Source organism: Phocoena sinus, chromosome 15 (assembly GCF_008692025.1).
Source record: "Phocoena sinus isolate mPhoSin1 chromosome 15, mPhoSin1.pri, whole genome shotgun sequence".
Classification (NCBI taxonomy): Eukaryota; Metazoa; Chordata; class Mammalia; order Artiodactyla; family Phocoenidae; genus Phocoena; species Phocoena sinus.
In genome coordinates, this window is record NC_045777.1 from 45,675,748 (window position 1) to 45,691,641 (window position 15,894).

Sequence of the window (15,894 nt, forward strand, 5' to 3'; positions counted from 1 at the left end):
CATTTCCCAGGTTGGAGCCCCTCGGTGAGGCCTGGGGCCCCCGGAGGGGTGGAGGCTAAAGAGAGGAGGGCCTGTCGTGGAGACTGGTCTGGTGCTCTCGGCAAGGGGGTGAGGGTCCGGGCAGTGCCAATAAGGAGAGACAGAGTCGTGACTTGTAAAGGCCAAGGAGAGAAGACGGCGGACCCGGCTGGACCACAGGAAAGGGAGCCCACGTAGACGGGGAGACGGAGGGAGGAAAGGAAGCGAGATAGAGAGGAAAATGAAGAGGGCTAAGGTGGGGAAGGAAAGGAGGCTCAGGAGGAAGGAGGGAAGAAAGGGAGGAAGAAGGGAAGCGAGGCAGAGCGGGAAAGAGGGAGAGAGGGGAAGGGAGAGAAAGGGAGGGAGGGGCGGCGCCAAACAGCCCGGGGAGAAGTAGGAAAAGACGCTGGAGGCCCGCTGGACGAGGGAGGCCACGTCAGAGCAAAGGTCGCGGCGACGAAGATGCAACAGTCTGAAGCCAAAGTTCAGAGAAGCCGAAAACCCCGGCCGATGGAGGAAGCGCGGCTGCCGGGCGCGGGGCCGGGCGAGGCCGGGGCTGATGGGCACTTCGGCCGCGGCGAGTCCTCGGGTCCGCGCCCCACTGCGCCCGTCGCTCCGCCGCCGCCTCCGGGCTCGGGCTTGGGCTCGGCTCACGGACGCGCGGCCCTAGGAGGTCGAGGCCGGAGCGGGCAGTCCGTGTAAGCTCCCGAGGCCGTCGGGGGCCTTGCCGCCGGGGCTGGGCGGCTTCCGGTCGGCCACTGCGGGAGGAAGCACACGGCGTGGGGTCACTGCCGGGAGCTGCGCCGAGCGGGAGACCCGGGGACCGCGATACCCGGGAACACGGCCGACAGCGCAGGGTCCCGGGGAGAAGGGGCAGCGCGCGCTCCACATCTCGGGGTTGCAAGGAGGCAGCGAGACCGCGCTCCCCGGAGCCCTCGGCACCCACCCTTCGCGGCCCCGCGGAAGCCTCTCGCCCTCCCAGCCTGGGTCGCGGCTCTCCGCGCAGGGCCCGCCTGCAGACGCCCCGCGCCGCGGGCCCCGCGCCGCACAGTAAAGCGGGCGCCGGGCGCAGGGAGGCGCTGCAGAGCCAGGCGGCCACGGGCGGGTCGGTGGTCCGATCGCAGACCGGGGAGGAGCGGGGAGCTGAGATCCGCGCACCCCGCCTCCCGAGCCCCCACCCACGCCAGACCCAGCTGGCGCACCGGCCCAAGAGGCTGCCAGCGCGTCAGGTCACGGTCCTCAAAGCAGCTCAGGGCCCGTGATGGGCCGGGGGGGAATCGAGTGGGGGTGGGTCACCAAAATGCCCCGCGGGGAGGGCCCAGGGTGGCCAGGATCACCCCCGACGTGGGAGGCGGTCGCGCGTTAGGCGGGCGGCAGACTTCGTTCTGCCCCCGCGGCCCGGGGATCCAGATGCGCTCATCACTGTGGGCACAGCACGTCCTGGGGCCTGTGGGCCTCCGGATTTAGTGACAGTGGACTTGCCATATTAGGCAGCATTCAGCGAGTTGCTCTATTATTTAGGGTTTTGGGAAGGGGCCCAAGTTTTGCTACTGGAAGCCAGAAAATTGACGCCACGATTGTGCAACCCCTGTTTTTCCCTTTCCCGACGCCCGGCCCCTCGGCTTCTCCTGCGCTGGAAAGCACAGGCTTATTTATACCAAAAAGCGCCTATTTTCAACTTTCTTTTCTCCTCCACACGTCCTCCTTTAAAGGGGGAGCTTGGGGGCGTCTCAGTTTGGGGTGAGGGGGAGCTCCCGGCTGTTTCCTCCTGCAGCTGCCCTCGCCCCGGCTCTGGCGCACGGCCCCGGGGCCGCGCGGAGCCGGGCCCACACCTCTGCGCCAGGGACGCGCGCGCGCACATCTGTTTTCGCAGAGGTGGCGAAGGGGTCTGGAGACCTTTCCAGGACCGACCCCTCGCTCTCCCTTGCCTCTCAGCTCTCTTTCCTAAACACAGTTGTGGCCGCTCATACGACGAGGTTTTCAGACCTTTTCATTCCACCCAGTACACACACTTGGAGGTGAGGCCCTGTTAGAAAACAACTCCGGAGTTGGAGGTTTCTCAGCCAAGGGCGGTTTGCCTGAGAGACAAGCGAGAAATGAACTCTTGAAAAATAAACACCGGGAGACCAGAGACAGATTTCACTCCACTCTATGGGGGCGAGCCTGCTGCTGCGTTTTGTAGCTCTTCCCTCGCCCCAGTCCCTCCCCATAGGACCCCTCTGCCCCTCCTTTCCCACCTGCAGGAATCTGGGCGATGGAGTGGGTACGTCGCGGGGCCCCACGAAGGCTCGGGCCGGCGTTAGGCGCTCTGCAAGCTTATTTAAACTTAATGGGCAGGAATGGGGACAAGCTTTTTAAAAAATATTGGACCCTGGGGTGGGGCGGGGCGGGGATGGGGGAGATGTCAGCGGAGTCCTGGAAAGGGGTCTCCCAAGGCTGTGTCAAAGGAGACCGAGGTTGGCGGCGGCGGGCTCTCAGGCCAACGCTTGCGCCCTAGTGTTCCTGGCAAAGTTCGCTTTTAGGATCCTTCAAGAACTAATCCGGAGCAGGGGTGACTGGAACAAGCCGCGAGTTATCTCTAACAAATATAAAAGACACATTTTCTTTGAGCCTATGCAATATCTTATAAATTTGATTTTCAAATCTTTAGTCTTTCCAAAAGCCGGCTGGGAGGGACCTCAGAGCCGGGAGTTTTGAGGTTTCTGAAAACACTCTGTAAATACCATTTGTCTTGAGGGAATGCCTGATGGGGTCTGTCACCCTGTCTGGAAGGGGAAGGGAGGGAGATGGTCTTGTCTGCATAGGGGTCGGAATTCCTAGAACACGGGCCCCCCCTCCACTTGTAGATGAAGTGGAACTTTTCCTATGCTCTCAAGGCCTTAAGAATTAAAGTTTCCTTTCACCGTGGGAAATGTAAATCACACTGTCTTGCCTAAATAATAGGGAACCCAGACTCCCAACCCTCTACCAAGATAAAGTTTAATAAATTGTAATGAATAATTTGACATCTGAGTAAGCTTTATCTTAGGATAGCAATGTTCATTTGTACCTGATGTGGAGGACATATTGAAAATATATGTATATACATATACAAAATATAATATATATTATTATGGTTATATTGTCCGTGTATGGACTAGGTGATCAGAAGTATTTGTTTTATACTGAGCCGTCGTGACATTAAACCGCTTTCAGTAAAGAAACTGTTTTCTTACTGAAGAAGTTCAATAGACACTATTCCTACTACTCTTATGAACAATTAATGATAGTAAATGTCTTATGGGATAGGTTTCTTTGAAGATAATTTCTTAAGCAATGATTCGAAAATTAAAGGCAGTGATTCACATTACTTTGCTTTGTAATTTTTCAAAGACCACTTGTGGGTGGGGGCAATCTTTCAATTCCGTTTCTCTGCCAATGGGAAGAGTAAAAATCCATAACCCAAGTAGATATGCAATTCTCATTATTTATATGTTCCTGTTCAAACACAAACATTTGTATGCCAGCTGGAGAAATCATTTTCAATGATCGACCTGATTTATTCGATGACCCTTTACTTGGATCTTTAAAGAACTGTCAGGATCAGAACATTGTTATTAATTTAACAATGAATGTAGCTAATTACTGCTGCAGATTTTGGAAATGGGTGGGATGTTTCATAATAGGAAGTGAAAATAATGGTGAAATGGACAGGAATGCCAGTGTCATTCAATGGCTCTGTATTTCTGAAAGGAAGTATCTTCCAAAGAAAATTAACCACCGGTGGGTACCCCCTGCCCATCAAATTAACTAGAGTTAGCCTAGAACTCAGAACTGTGTGTTTCACCTTTGGATTATTACCTACATTTCATAATTTGTTTCTAAGGTAGCGCTTGAAATACCCTGGGACAGAATGGCTCTGTTAGGAAAGGACCGCATCACTCTGAAGATAGCGAGTCCTTTTTCTAAGTCTTCCTGCTACTTGGGGTCAGCCCAGGGGGAATCGTTTAAATTTGTGGATACACTTTTCTAAAGCAAATTAACCTGCTTAGTTAAACGATTAGTCTAATGAGTATAATTTGGTAAATTCCATTTTAATTTCTAATTCAACAGATAACCTCAGGTGTCAAGAAAACGAGTAGGTCCAAGTCCGAGGACAAGGCTCTGAGCAAAACACTTCCCCTAAGACCCCTTATCTGTCCTTAAAGGGAAAGATCGAAGGAGCTCTGAGTCTCGACTTTTAAAATTCCCTTTACTTAGATTTTCCTGTAAATGAACAAGTGGAATTTTCCTATTATTTAAATTAAATTAAAGCTTGAAGGAGTTCTAAGTCTCAATATTTGTAAATTGATTATCCCAGAATTTTCGTGCTCTAAAAAAGTGACAAAATTTTTTTAACTTTTGTTCCTCCGCTTGACTGTTAATGTTGGCATCTAATCCTCTCTCTCTCTCACTTTCTTTCTGTCTCTCTCTCTTTCATAGATCATGCTATTATGTCTCAATGAAACTACTTGGAAATAAAGTTTTTGCCTGGGTATCACCAAAGAGGAAGCCCCTCCTTTCCTCTGCCTACCCAGTGCCACCTGCCCCCACTTCTGCCTGGGTGGGTATAAGGCAGATCAGCTGCAAAGACCCTTCGGGAATCTGGAACATCCTTGTGCCCCACGCAGCCCCCAGGTTCGTGCTCAGCCACCTTTGCTACTGAGGCCGAGAGGCCCCACCTCCACCCCGGAGTGACTCCTGCCTTTTCCTAGAGGAGTTGAAGTTGCAAATTCCTGGCGCTCGGAACCTAAAAGCAGGCAGGTTGGAAATTGGCAAATCCAGTCATTCCTTTCACCGTGAGGAAAATGCAGAGTCAAGGGCAGGTGAGCTTTTCCCAAGTTACAGGAAAAACTAGAACCCAAAGGTCAGTGTAAGAAGATGCCCCTCTCACTGTGGACCGTGAATTAAATACCTCAAATCTGTTAGTTGGCTTATCAGAGAGCAGATTTATGGAGGAGGAGGAGAAGAAGAGTCTAGACTTAGAGACACATGATTGAAATGCTGTCTCCTCTCCCAAAGGATGTATTAAAGAAGATGAATGCAAGGGGAGAACAGGGCCTGCTTGGGAAAAAAAAAAAAAAAAAAAAAAACTCGGACATGGAAGAAAGAGATGGGCAGTGCGTGGAAGGGGTCCAGGCCAGGGCAGGTCCAACCCCACCTGCGGGGTTCAGGTGCCACAGCAGGTCCTCCACAGAAGGTACAGCTCCACAGGCCACAGGAAGGTGCCCCTGGAGGGTGCCTTCTAGACCCTTCTACGGACAGAGAAATGAGACCCAGAGAGGGGGTCTTCTTAATCCATACAAGTTAGGGGACAGTCCTGGGGCCTCTCTCAATCTCTGCCTCCCTTTCTAGGGACACAGCTTATACCTATTAGAAATTAATCTGCTCTGGCTTAAAGTGTAACCCAGAGGAAGAATCTATGCCGGTACCCACTCCAGCTTCTCTGTCTCCTGTCTCTATCTCTGTCTCTGTCTGTCTCTCTCCTTTGCTCCTTTGCACCTTTCCTAATCCTCCAGCATTCGTCTGAACCCCTCCCGCCGGCCCGCGCCCCTCACCTTCTCGGCTGGGATGCTTGAAGGTCACGGCTGCGGCAAGCTCCCCGCCGTGTACGGTGACGCCGGCCCCGGGGGGCGCCAGCGGGGGCCCTTGCGCCGGCGGCCACGGCGGGCCCGGGGCGAGGTAGCCGCCGGCCGGCGAGCTGTACACACCGTGCTGGTTGGAGGCCGGGTAGGCGCAGGCCGGGAGGAAGCCGCCCACCGCGGGGAGGCCGGAGGCCGACTGCGGGGAGAGGGAGCGACAGACCGTCGGCAGCGGGCAATCCCGCCGGCTTCTCCAGCACCGGCAGTTACCGAGGTGGGGGGAGTCCCCATTCTCCCTGCTGTCCCCACAATGATTCCCCATGCGAAGTCTGGCCTCTAATTGTCCTGGCAAGGACTGTGGCAAAGCGATGTCCACTCAAATTGTTAGAAATAATAACAAAAGGTGAAGGGGGTCATCATATTCACCGTCCGGGACTTAGAGAAAGGGAGTCAGTCCTCAACCTTTTGTGTTAACGGGGCCCAGGTTTTTTAGCAAAAGTGTCTTGGCAAAAGGCAAGTCAATCCCCTCCTAGGAAAGGAGAGAAATATGCCCGCAGACCAGACCTCAACCTTCAGCCCAACTCGCCTCCCCTGGGGGTGGAGGGGGTCTCTTCTCTTTCTCCCTACCCCCTCCCTCTCCCTCTCCCCTGATTAAGGACACCTCCGTCCCCGCGCTCAGTTACCTGCGTGTATTTAATGTCTGCCTCCAAGGCAGGTTTCTCGAGCCCGTTCACGGCTGGGCTGGCGGGGAAGGCCGTGCGGTTCACGCCGGCCCAGTCTTCCATCTTCGGGGAGTAGGCGGCGCCTTCGCTCCCCCCCAGGGCCCCTGCGGGGACACAGGAGGATTAGAAGAGGCATCTGAGTCCGCGCTGGGCACACGGGCCTCCGGCCCGGACATCTAAACACGTGCCTACAAGCGCCCAGCCCGGATCCGAAGGCACGACCCAGGCTCCTCTGAACACCCGGTGGCAGATGCTCAGGGCAGCGGGGACCCCAGATTTCGCTGTTGCTCCCAGCGGGGCAGAGAGAGGGTGCTGGGGACCTGCCCCTCGCTCCTCCCAGGTCTCCACCCGCTTCCCACGAAACAGGAAGTTTCTGACAGGGAGAGGCTGACGGCCAGATCTGGGCACCCTCCGCCCAGGCGGCTTTTCCACTTTGCAGAGACGGTGCCCCAAAAGGTCCGAGTTCAAATCCACAGCAGGCTCAAGAGAACTACATGGGCTTCTCAATGTCTCAATAAGCGTCTGGAGGGCTGGAAGCCGTTTCTACTCACAACTCCCTCCAGAGACATCCCGGGCCTCCAGAAAGAGGCATCAACCCAGCCGCCCATGAGCGTCGCCGGCACAGGTCTGCTCCTCGCACACGTGTGTGTGCAGAAAACCGAGAGAAAGCTCCAGATCTGAGCTCAGGCCTGGAGAGGTCACCTCCCCGCTAGCTCCCCACCGGACGCTCCATGGGAAGCTTTGGCCCAAGCCTGCGGCCCAGGCTGGGTTTGAGCCACAAGGAGAAATGAAGCCTGTGCACGGCCTGGAGGCGCGGCCCACAGCCGCTGGAGCTAAGCCTTCAGTTTCTTTCTGGACGCCCCTCCTGTCTCTTGGGCTACGGTGAATTTTGCCTCTTATGCTCCTGCTGAGTCTGCGCACCTAAGAACACGCCACTCTCTGGCCGGCTGCTGGGGGCAGGGGACAGTGCAAAGAGACTACGGACCCGGTCCCGGCCCCCACCCATTCTTCCGAGCCCCTCACCAAAACTGCCCCTAACCTTCCCCCCTCTCCCCGTTCCCTCCCTCCACACCCAGAGATTGCAAGCAAAGGGCAAATCCGTGGGAGCTTTCACCCTGAGGATGGCTGCAGCCTGCAGGCGCCTGTCACCCGCCAGGCCACGGGGCCTGCTGGAGATTCAGGCCACACAGCAAGACTGGCCAGCCAGACCCTTCGCCTTTTACTCAAAGAGCCTTTGGGCCTGGGAGGGACAGAGCCCTTTGGGGAATGGTGAGGGATCCCGAAAGATCGGGATCTTAAGAAAGGGTCGCAGAATTGACTTTGCGGTTTGTTTGGCTTAGATCTGGCGATAGGGGTTTGCATACTTTTTGCAAGAATGAAAAAGCGCAATTTCAAGCCTCCGAATTTGTGGTCGGTGATTGCTCTTCTATTCGGGAAATATTTTCCATATTTGTCATAAAAAGTTCAAGATGTCCGAGGACTCCCACAGAAGGCACGGGACCCTCAGTCTCCCTGGACAACCCGGAGCCCTCCCCTGAGCCAAAACCGGTTGGAGGAGGCCCGCGAGAGTGACCCCTCACCCGCATGCCTCCCCCCCCCTCCACTTCTGCCCCTTCCAGGAAGGCTACAGAAGGCCGGCGCCACTGACCTGTTTGCTCCATAAACGTCCGGATGCCCAGGATATTGCTGACCGAGTGAGCCGAGGGCCATGAACGGGGGATGCTGACGTGGCCCGCTGTGCCCGGGACCCCGTGGTGGCTGCCCATCTTGGCGCCCGTGGGCGACACGGGGCTGGGGTAGGGATACTGGTAGATGTGGTTATAGGGCAGCGCCGGCTGCGGCGGCGGCTGCTTGCTCGCCTCGTACGGGCCGGGCTGCGCCAGGCTGCCAATCTTATTGCGCAGGATGCGGCTGATGGAACTCACAGAGGGCACGTTGTACTTGTCGCAGACGCCGTCGGCTAGCAGCCGGTCGCGGATCTCCCAGGCAAAGATGCCGGGGTCGCCCTGCTTGTAGTCCCGGATGTGCTTGACCACGTTGGGGGTAGTGACGCGGGGTTTGCTGCCCCCAATGGCCCCGGGCAGGATGGAGCCCGTCTCGTTGTAGCGCGCCAGGATCTTGCTCACGCAGCCGTGGGATACGCGAAGCTGCCGGCTGATGTCACAGGGTCGGATGCCCAGCTGCGCCAGCTCCACGATGCGCAGGCGGATGGCGTTGGGCAGGGGGCGGCCGTTGACGAACACGCCGCCCAGCTGGTTCACCTCGCCGTACGTCTGCTCTGCGGACGCGCCCGACGAGAGTGAGGGGAGGGGAAAGAACACCGGCGAGTTAGCCGAGGGTGGCCGCGCAGGGACAGGGGCTGCACCCGGGGCACCTCCGAAGGTGACCGGTGGGTCCTCGGAATCCGAGCAAACGGACCCGGTCCGGTCCCGGGAGTTGGCACGCGCGCAGGGACCACGGAGGGGGGAGCCGCGCACTTCAGCCCTCCGTGCCCTTTCGCGACTTCCGACGCGTCTACTTGGGACATCCCCTCCCGCGACACGCCGAGCGCCCCCCACCCACGCCCGGGGCTGGGGGCGTGCGGAGAACGCGGCCAGTCCGGGACCCGGGACCTGGTCTCCCAGGGACCGCGGGCGCGAGGGAAGGGAGGCGCCGGGACACCCCCCGCCTCGTCCGCCCTCCCCTTACCCATGGCGCGCGGGCCGGCCGGCTGCCTGGCGCCGAGGCGGCCGGGGCTGGGCCCGGCGCGGTCCGGGAGAGCTGGGGCGCCGCCGCCGCGGGAGAGGCATAGAGGGAGGGCGCGCGCGAGCCGAGAGCCGCGGCGGCCGGGCCGCGGGCTGGAAGAGCGCCGTGAGCCGCTGCCGAGCGCGCCGCCGCCCGCCGCCGCCGCCGCCGCCCGCTCCCAGGACACTCTCCACGCCCGCGACCCCAGGCCTAGGGTGAACTTCATCCGATTAGGAGAAATTCGTCTGACCGGGAGGCTGCGGAGTGCGGGGATCAATTTGACGTGTCCTCCACGTCAATCTAGGCAGTCACGCCGGAGACGCGCGAGTTGGCAGCTCATTGGTTCCCGTCACTGCGCCCCGGCGCCCCCCTCCCCGCGCTGAAACTCTACCCCCTCCTTCTGTGCTCCCCCCTCAGCCCTCCTTCGGAACCCAGCCCCCTACACACACACACACACACACACACACACACACACACACACACACACACACACAGTCCTAACCCCAGCCGGGCCTGGGACCTTCCACTTGCTCCGCTTCCCTCGAAGCCCCTCACCCCTCGGGTTTTGAGAATGATGGGCTAGTCATTTCAAATTGATGAGTACTTATTAGTACTAGTACTAGTTTGGGTTTTAGTTGTATCACTAACCTCCGCTGCCATTACTACTAAGATATCCGAGGATTAAAGTCGGTTATGGCACGGTGGTCAGTGTGGGGCTACCTCTCCCGTCCCTCTCCCTGGGCAGGGTCAGAGGAAGAGCGGTGCCAGCGCCCCAACTCCGGGCGGGTGGGCAGAGTGCTGGTGTCGCAGTGAGAGCCCAGGGTAATGCAGGGCGCCTGGCCAGCCGGGTCCAAAGTGTTTGCGATGGAGTGACTCCAGAGTGCCCCACTTCTGGCTGACACCCCAATTTCGCTCTCAGAAGATCTTTACAATGTTTAACAGCTACCCACTCCTTGGGGTAGTAGTGTGATTTCAGTGATGTGAGGGGGGCACATTCTAGATTCTGTCTCCCTGTGGACTGGCCCACCCACTTGAACTCATTTCTCTCAGAGAGGTGACCCAGGACTCAGGTCAGAAAGGGATCCTGACCTGCTGCCCCCAGAACAGGGACCCCACACTGTCCGGACCCCAGGGGCGTCCTGGTGGCCTGCCAGAGGTCAAACGCTATAGCTCCTGCTCTAGGTCGTTCCAGTTCCTTGTCTTCCAAGCTGGAAGCCTGCATCTGTCCATGCGGGGGGGGGGGGGGGGGGGCGTGGCCTCATCTTTCACCCAGCACCTGTGGCTTCCAAGGGGTCTTTGTTAAACCACTGAATGGTCCTTTCCCCTTCCTGTAAGTGGGGTTTGCACAGCCCTGGACTCTTTGGACTTAGCATTAACCGTCAACACTTTTCTCTACTTCTATCCTGCATCAACATCGAGTTGTAGATTTCCCAGCCTGTGTCATTAACTGTGGTAGTCCCAAAGGGAGCCTTGAGGTGGGGTTCAGGAGAGAGCAGGTAAAGGGAGAAACCTCCTGGTTTTGACAGGAGAAGACTGGGACCTGGGAGTTCTGAGCTTGGGGCCAGTAATTGCCAAGAGCATTTAGCTGAATGCGTAGGAGCAGAGAGGGGGGCCTTGGAGGGAGCCTAAGCAAAGCCCTGGTTCCTAGGATTCCTGTATGCTCCCAGCTCTCCTCAGAAGGAAGGAAGTGTCCCCCGCCACCATCGCCCCAAAAGTCCAAGCGCTTGGGGGCTGGCAGAAAGCTGCACACAGCTCCTGGACGGTGATGCTGCTGGAAGCACAGACAGACCCCACCAACGCAGCAGGGAGTAGTGGAGACCAAGTCCCTGACTCCTTTCCCTCCTCTGCTCTCGGGAGGGAGTGCACAGGCCCCGGCAGATAATTCCAAGAATTATCCTTGGAAAAAGAAAAACCGGGTTCAAAAGAAGTGAGGAGTCTCCCTTCCTGCAGCACAGAAAACATAGTGCAGACTCGGGCTCCAGGGACTTCAGGGAGGCCGCAGGGACCGGTAGAGGTTAGTCAGTACACTGGCGAGAGTTGGGGGTGGGACTCTTTGGAAGATAAGGCCCGTCCACGACCGTGCAGCGTCGGGTTTCAGAGAGCGGAAAAGGTGGTTTGGATTTAGGTGGGCAAAGCCAGGAACTCTGCAAAGGCCCCAAGCAGAGCACTGAGTGCCCGATGGACGTGGGGCCCTCCGAGGCTGCGGGCAGTGGGATACGCCCCGCTCAGTTCTCTCCAGGTGGTTTGCAACCTGTTAGCCCCTGATCTAGACTTTCGTTGCCTGAATTTCAAGTCAGGCGCCGGAGACCAAAAAGTTTTATTCCGGGAAACGCAGCATCCATAACCCGGTGCGCCCTCAAAATAAGGTGAAGCCGCTAAAGCCGTTTCTACCCCCCCCCCCGCCCACCCCGTAGGCGCGCTCGGAGAAGAACAAATAGAGCTGGGGTGTCTGGGTGAGAGGTGCTTCGCCCCAATCTCCCTGTCAGGGGAGCATCACCCCACCTATGCCAGTAAACCGCGGGGCGCGGGCAAGGAGGTGAGCCCAGGTCCCAGGACGGCATCTTCTCCCCACTCCCCTTGGCGGAGATCTTCCGGGGCTGGAGGAGACGCTAGGAGGATTGCGCCGGCGGCTCCCTGGGGTGTCGGAGCCCGCCGGCCCTCATTTCACAGCCCACATCCCTCGCACCACCACCCCTCCAGCCGCCGGCTGCCCGCTGCTGGACCACACAGCGCTCGCGACAGCCTGCTCCCAGCCCGCCGCCAAAAAGCTTACAGTTTGTCGCCCCCTGTCGGCCCGCGGCTCGGCTCCACCGGCTCCCGCGCGGCGGGCTGGGCTGGAAGCGAGGTGGCCCAAAAGTGGGCTTGCAGAAGGAAAGGAAAAGACTCTTCCACCTCCCCGGGATACAGCTTGGTCTCCTCCATGGCAGGGGGCGGCGACGTGGTCGGTGCTGAGCGCGCAGAGGTAAAAAGCTCGCGGGTTCCACGTCTCTGCTGGGCTGGGTTTGGCTCCGTTGTTTCGAGCGCCTCGGCGCAGCGTGGAGCAAAGTGAAGAGCGGCTCCCGGGGACGCAGGGCAGAGAAGCTAAGGGCGCCCGCCGGGACTCGGGAGACAACGCGTCCCGCTGGGGCTGGAAGCCCGGAGGGCGAAGGACAGATTCGAGGGTCCCTGAGTGGCTTCGGAGACTGACGCGGGTTTCCCAGGACAGAAAAAGGAGTAGCAACTACGTGCCAAAAGCGAGCGGCAAAGAGGAGGCAGGAAGAGGGTGTCGGTCCTCCCGGGAGGCAGGATGGGCTACGGGTGAGTACTCCTGCGGTTTGCCGCCTGGGCCCAGAACCCGAAAGTTAAGGCTGTGAGATAAAGGTTCGGTGACAAGGTCATCCTTGGAGCGACAGTCACCCCACTTCACGTCTCCTGCGTCGCTTTGCTTTTTGGTGGGACTGTATCGGGGAGTTATTTGGGTGCAAACGAAATGTGCCAGTCGCGATAGACCGCGGTGTTCCCGGAGCCCGTGCATCGCAAAGGCTTCAGGAGAAACCTAAACCAGCAGAAGGAAGTCCCGCTCGGGTCCCGCGGGGCTGAAGGAGCAACCGTCGGGCCGGGCGCCCTTCGCTTCGGCGACCTGGAAGGACCCGAGCGCAGAAAACAGAGGCAGCATCCCGGGAGGACCCTGGGCCGAGCCCGCTGACTAACGGCGAACGCCGGTACCCAGCCACCTCCGCCGGGGACGCTGGACCAGCGCGGGCTCCGAGGGAGCGGGGACGGGATGCCGGGGCCTCCCTCCGGCCCGCGAGCCCCAGGCCTGCGGGCCTGCACGCGCTCCGGGGGAGTCCTGGCTCCGCGCACACCCCGCACTTTTTTTTTTTTTTTTTTTTTTGCGGTACGCGGGCCTCTCACTGCTGTGGCCCCTCCCGTTGCGGAGCACAGGGTCCGGACGCGCAGGCTCAGTGGCCATGGCTCACGGGCCCAGACGCTCCGCGGCATGTGGGATCTACCCGGACCGGGGCACGAACCCACGTCCCCTGCAGCGGCAGGCGGACTCTCAACCACTGCGCCACCAGGGAAGCCTCACACCCCGCAATTCTGCTGTGATTTGAAGTGCACTGTGCCGTGAGTCGTGTGGTTGGAAAGCAAAGTCAAACCGAGTCTCTTCACTTTCTTTTTAAATTAGCTTTAAAAAATAAAATAGGGCAAGCTACGGAAAGCGCTTTGTGCACCAGGTTATGTTGTGCCCTCACCCACCGCACTCACACAGTTTTGCAAAGGTGATCGCGCAAACTCGTAAGAAGTAAGGAGTGGACAGCTGCTCAGAGACGTAAGGGAGGAAGAGCTGGCCCAGATCAGGGAATTGCAAACCCCACGGTATGCGCGAACCGAGAACTAGCTCGCCGGAAACGGGACTGTGAGATAAAGCAACGGAACCCCACCCGGAGTGACCGCGGCGTTGGGGGCCTGGGGGGAGGGGAGGAGGGAAGAGGACTCGCGGTTGAACTGGCCCTGTTGCAGGCGGCAGAGTGGACTCACAGGGAAGAGGGTGGGTGCGTCACGCCCTGCACCTGCCGCTCCAGATTGGGACACAGAGACTCCCCAGACCCCGAATGGAAGATGTTGAAGATGATGCCAGTTAGCATGAAAATAGAGCCCCAGGCACAAGAAATACCGTAGGCTTCTCAGACAGATTCCCGAGGCTTGTTTCCACTTGGCCTGCTGGTGGCCACGCTGGCCTTGAAGTTGGTTGCCTAGCCTCGCCTTTTAGTTGCCAGCCTGGAAACCGGTCGAGTAGGCAGTGATGGGAAGGAACGCCGTTCCCCTGGGGGCCGTTCCCCTGGGCGCTGACCGGGGCATGTCCTTGGAAATGCAAGGGGAGAGAAGCAAGGAAATGTTTTTTTTCATTTTCCTAAAATGAAACGGACAAACAAGAATAGATGAGTATTGTCCATGTGAATAACAGTTTCCGGGTTCCATTCAGAGGGATGGGGGGAAAATCAGCAAACAGAAATCTGCCCTGAAACCCCCACTAGAAATGGAAATTGAACACAGCGAACGAAGATCTGAGATACTTCCTACCCTGCAATGCAGGGATATGACTACTACATTTGTAACATTTCTTTTGGAGTAGAAACGTTTTAAATGTCGCATTTGGGTGATAAAAATTAACTAGAGGAAGCTGGTGCCAAGTAGGAAGAAATGGTTTCTTTGAGTTTTTCTGAAGGACCAGCGGGCATCCCTGCAATTCTTTCGTGGTTATTCTCACGGGGGCAAAATCCACAGTTTCCCTCCTCTCCCTGGCAATGGGCATATCAGATAAGCTTCCATTTCCCCTTATATAAAATGACCTACACTGTCTAATTAGATCTATTTCATTTCACTCCATCAACCAAAAGCCTCCAAAGGGCTCTCCAAGCACTGGTCAAAATTCCACCTCTGCAGTGAGCTCTCAGAAATGTTTATATGACAGTGCTAAGAGTCTAAACAGCAATATTAAAATGGAAATATTTGGGAAACTTAAAATGTCCATGGGGCATATCTCCTGTACATGGTCTGGGCACTTGGAAAAGGAAAGATCTAACAGGGGTACAGAGGACAGAAGGGACATTTTCAAAGGAGACCAAGAGAGTGATGGCATGTCTGCCTACAGGATGACTCGCACAGGCGGCAGTGGGCAAAGGTCTCCCACTGCCTAGTGGATGCCCCTGTGGGTCAGACTTGCTCTGCTACAAATATTGACATGTGTGAGACATCCACACCGGCCAGCCTAATTGGAACCAGCTTGAAGTGTGCAGCCCTTGAATGCTTTGGAAATTTCTGATCCTCCATGGACATAGGACCTGGAGAATGGATGGAGGACATGGCAACTGAAGGACACATGTAGAGCCCTTTTCCTTGAACTAAAGAAATGCCCATCCAGTTGTGATTTACATGGATTTGTCTGATTTCTCATTAAAGATCAGTCCTCTCCAGTCTCATAGTGCAAGCGCTAGAAACAGGGCGGTTAGGAGGTTTGCACTAAAGAACTCTGAAACCTGCTGGTAGAGGGTTTCCAACTTCCCCTCAGACCGACAGTGAAGCAGGCATCCCGCCCCCATTTTCTGTTATCCATTTCTTGCAAGCTTAAAATTATCATTCATAACTAGATGGTAATGATTTTGCTTTTTGAGTCCAGCATACTATTTGGAAACCTTGCTGTTTGGGAATAAAGGCTTTGTTCCAGGCTTGTGGGTTGGTTGGTTTAGTGTAAGCTCAGAAGTCTTAAAGGCCTCTGGAATTGTATGTTCTCATCAAAGTAGGATCTCCTCCACGTTCATTTAACGTTTCATATAGATCCCTATGTTATTTCTCCCTGCAATGCTGCTCAAATCATTTTCTTGTCAGAAATCAAGTGTCTTTTATGAAGAGCTTTCTTTCGGGCACAAATGGGATTTTTACTTGTGAGTAACTTTTTACTGCTGGGCTACTTGGTCACTTTTAAGCAGTTACCGCTTGATATCTTTTTCTCTGTAATTGCTGCAATACCTCAATGCCTGCTACATATACATATATATAACATGTTCGCAGCTCGGTGATGGTTTTAATTTTCTTCCCCCCCCCCCCCACCTCCCCACATGTACGGGCCATGGAGTTTTATTGAAGACCCGTAATGCCTCCGGTTTTGATTTAGTGTTTTGGAGTTTGTGATCTCACTGCCCGGTATGGAAAATATTAGACAGGGTCTGCAGATTGCATGCCGGAAAAGACCCACATCACCACTGTGGGCCGAGCGCTCGTCACCAGCTCCCCAATAAGCCGAATGTGCGGCCATTGGAATCAATGCTCGCTTTTTGTGCCTTGGATAG

At 56.8% G+C, this 15,894-nt stretch overlaps 1 protein-coding gene across 1 annotated transcript; it reads right to left on the reverse strand.

Moving 5' to 3' along the window:
• Positions 1-684: 684 nt before the first annotated feature.
• On the reverse strand, positions 685-9,290 carry PAX1 (paired box 1). The gene is made up of 5 exons (XM_032606668.1): positions 9,029-9,290; positions 7,989-8,618; positions 6,302-6,444; positions 5,595-5,817; positions 685-776 (listed from the first exon to the last, which is right to left on the reverse strand). The coding sequence occupies exons 1-5, from the start codon at positions 9,288-9,290 to the stop codon at positions 685-687; spliced, it is 1,350 nt and encodes a 449-aa protein (XP_032462559.1).
• Positions 9,291-15,894: the final 6,604 nt, after the last annotated feature.

Excerpts from the sequence above, each read along its gene's own strand:
- PAX1 (XM_032606668.1), bottom strand. The coding sequence starts at position 9,290 with ATGAAGTTCACCCTAGGCCTGGGGTCGCGGGCGTGGAGAGTGTCCTGG. Across the intron at positions 8,619-9,028 it reads GGCCGGCCCGCGCGCCATGG|AGCAGACGTACGGCGAGGTG; the intron begins GTAAGGGGAGGG and ends GCGCGTCCGCAG. Across the intron at positions 6,445-7,988 it reads GACGTTTATGGAGCAAACAG|GGGCCCTGGGGGGGAGCGAA; the intron begins GTCAGTGGCGCC and ends GTGTCCCCGCAG.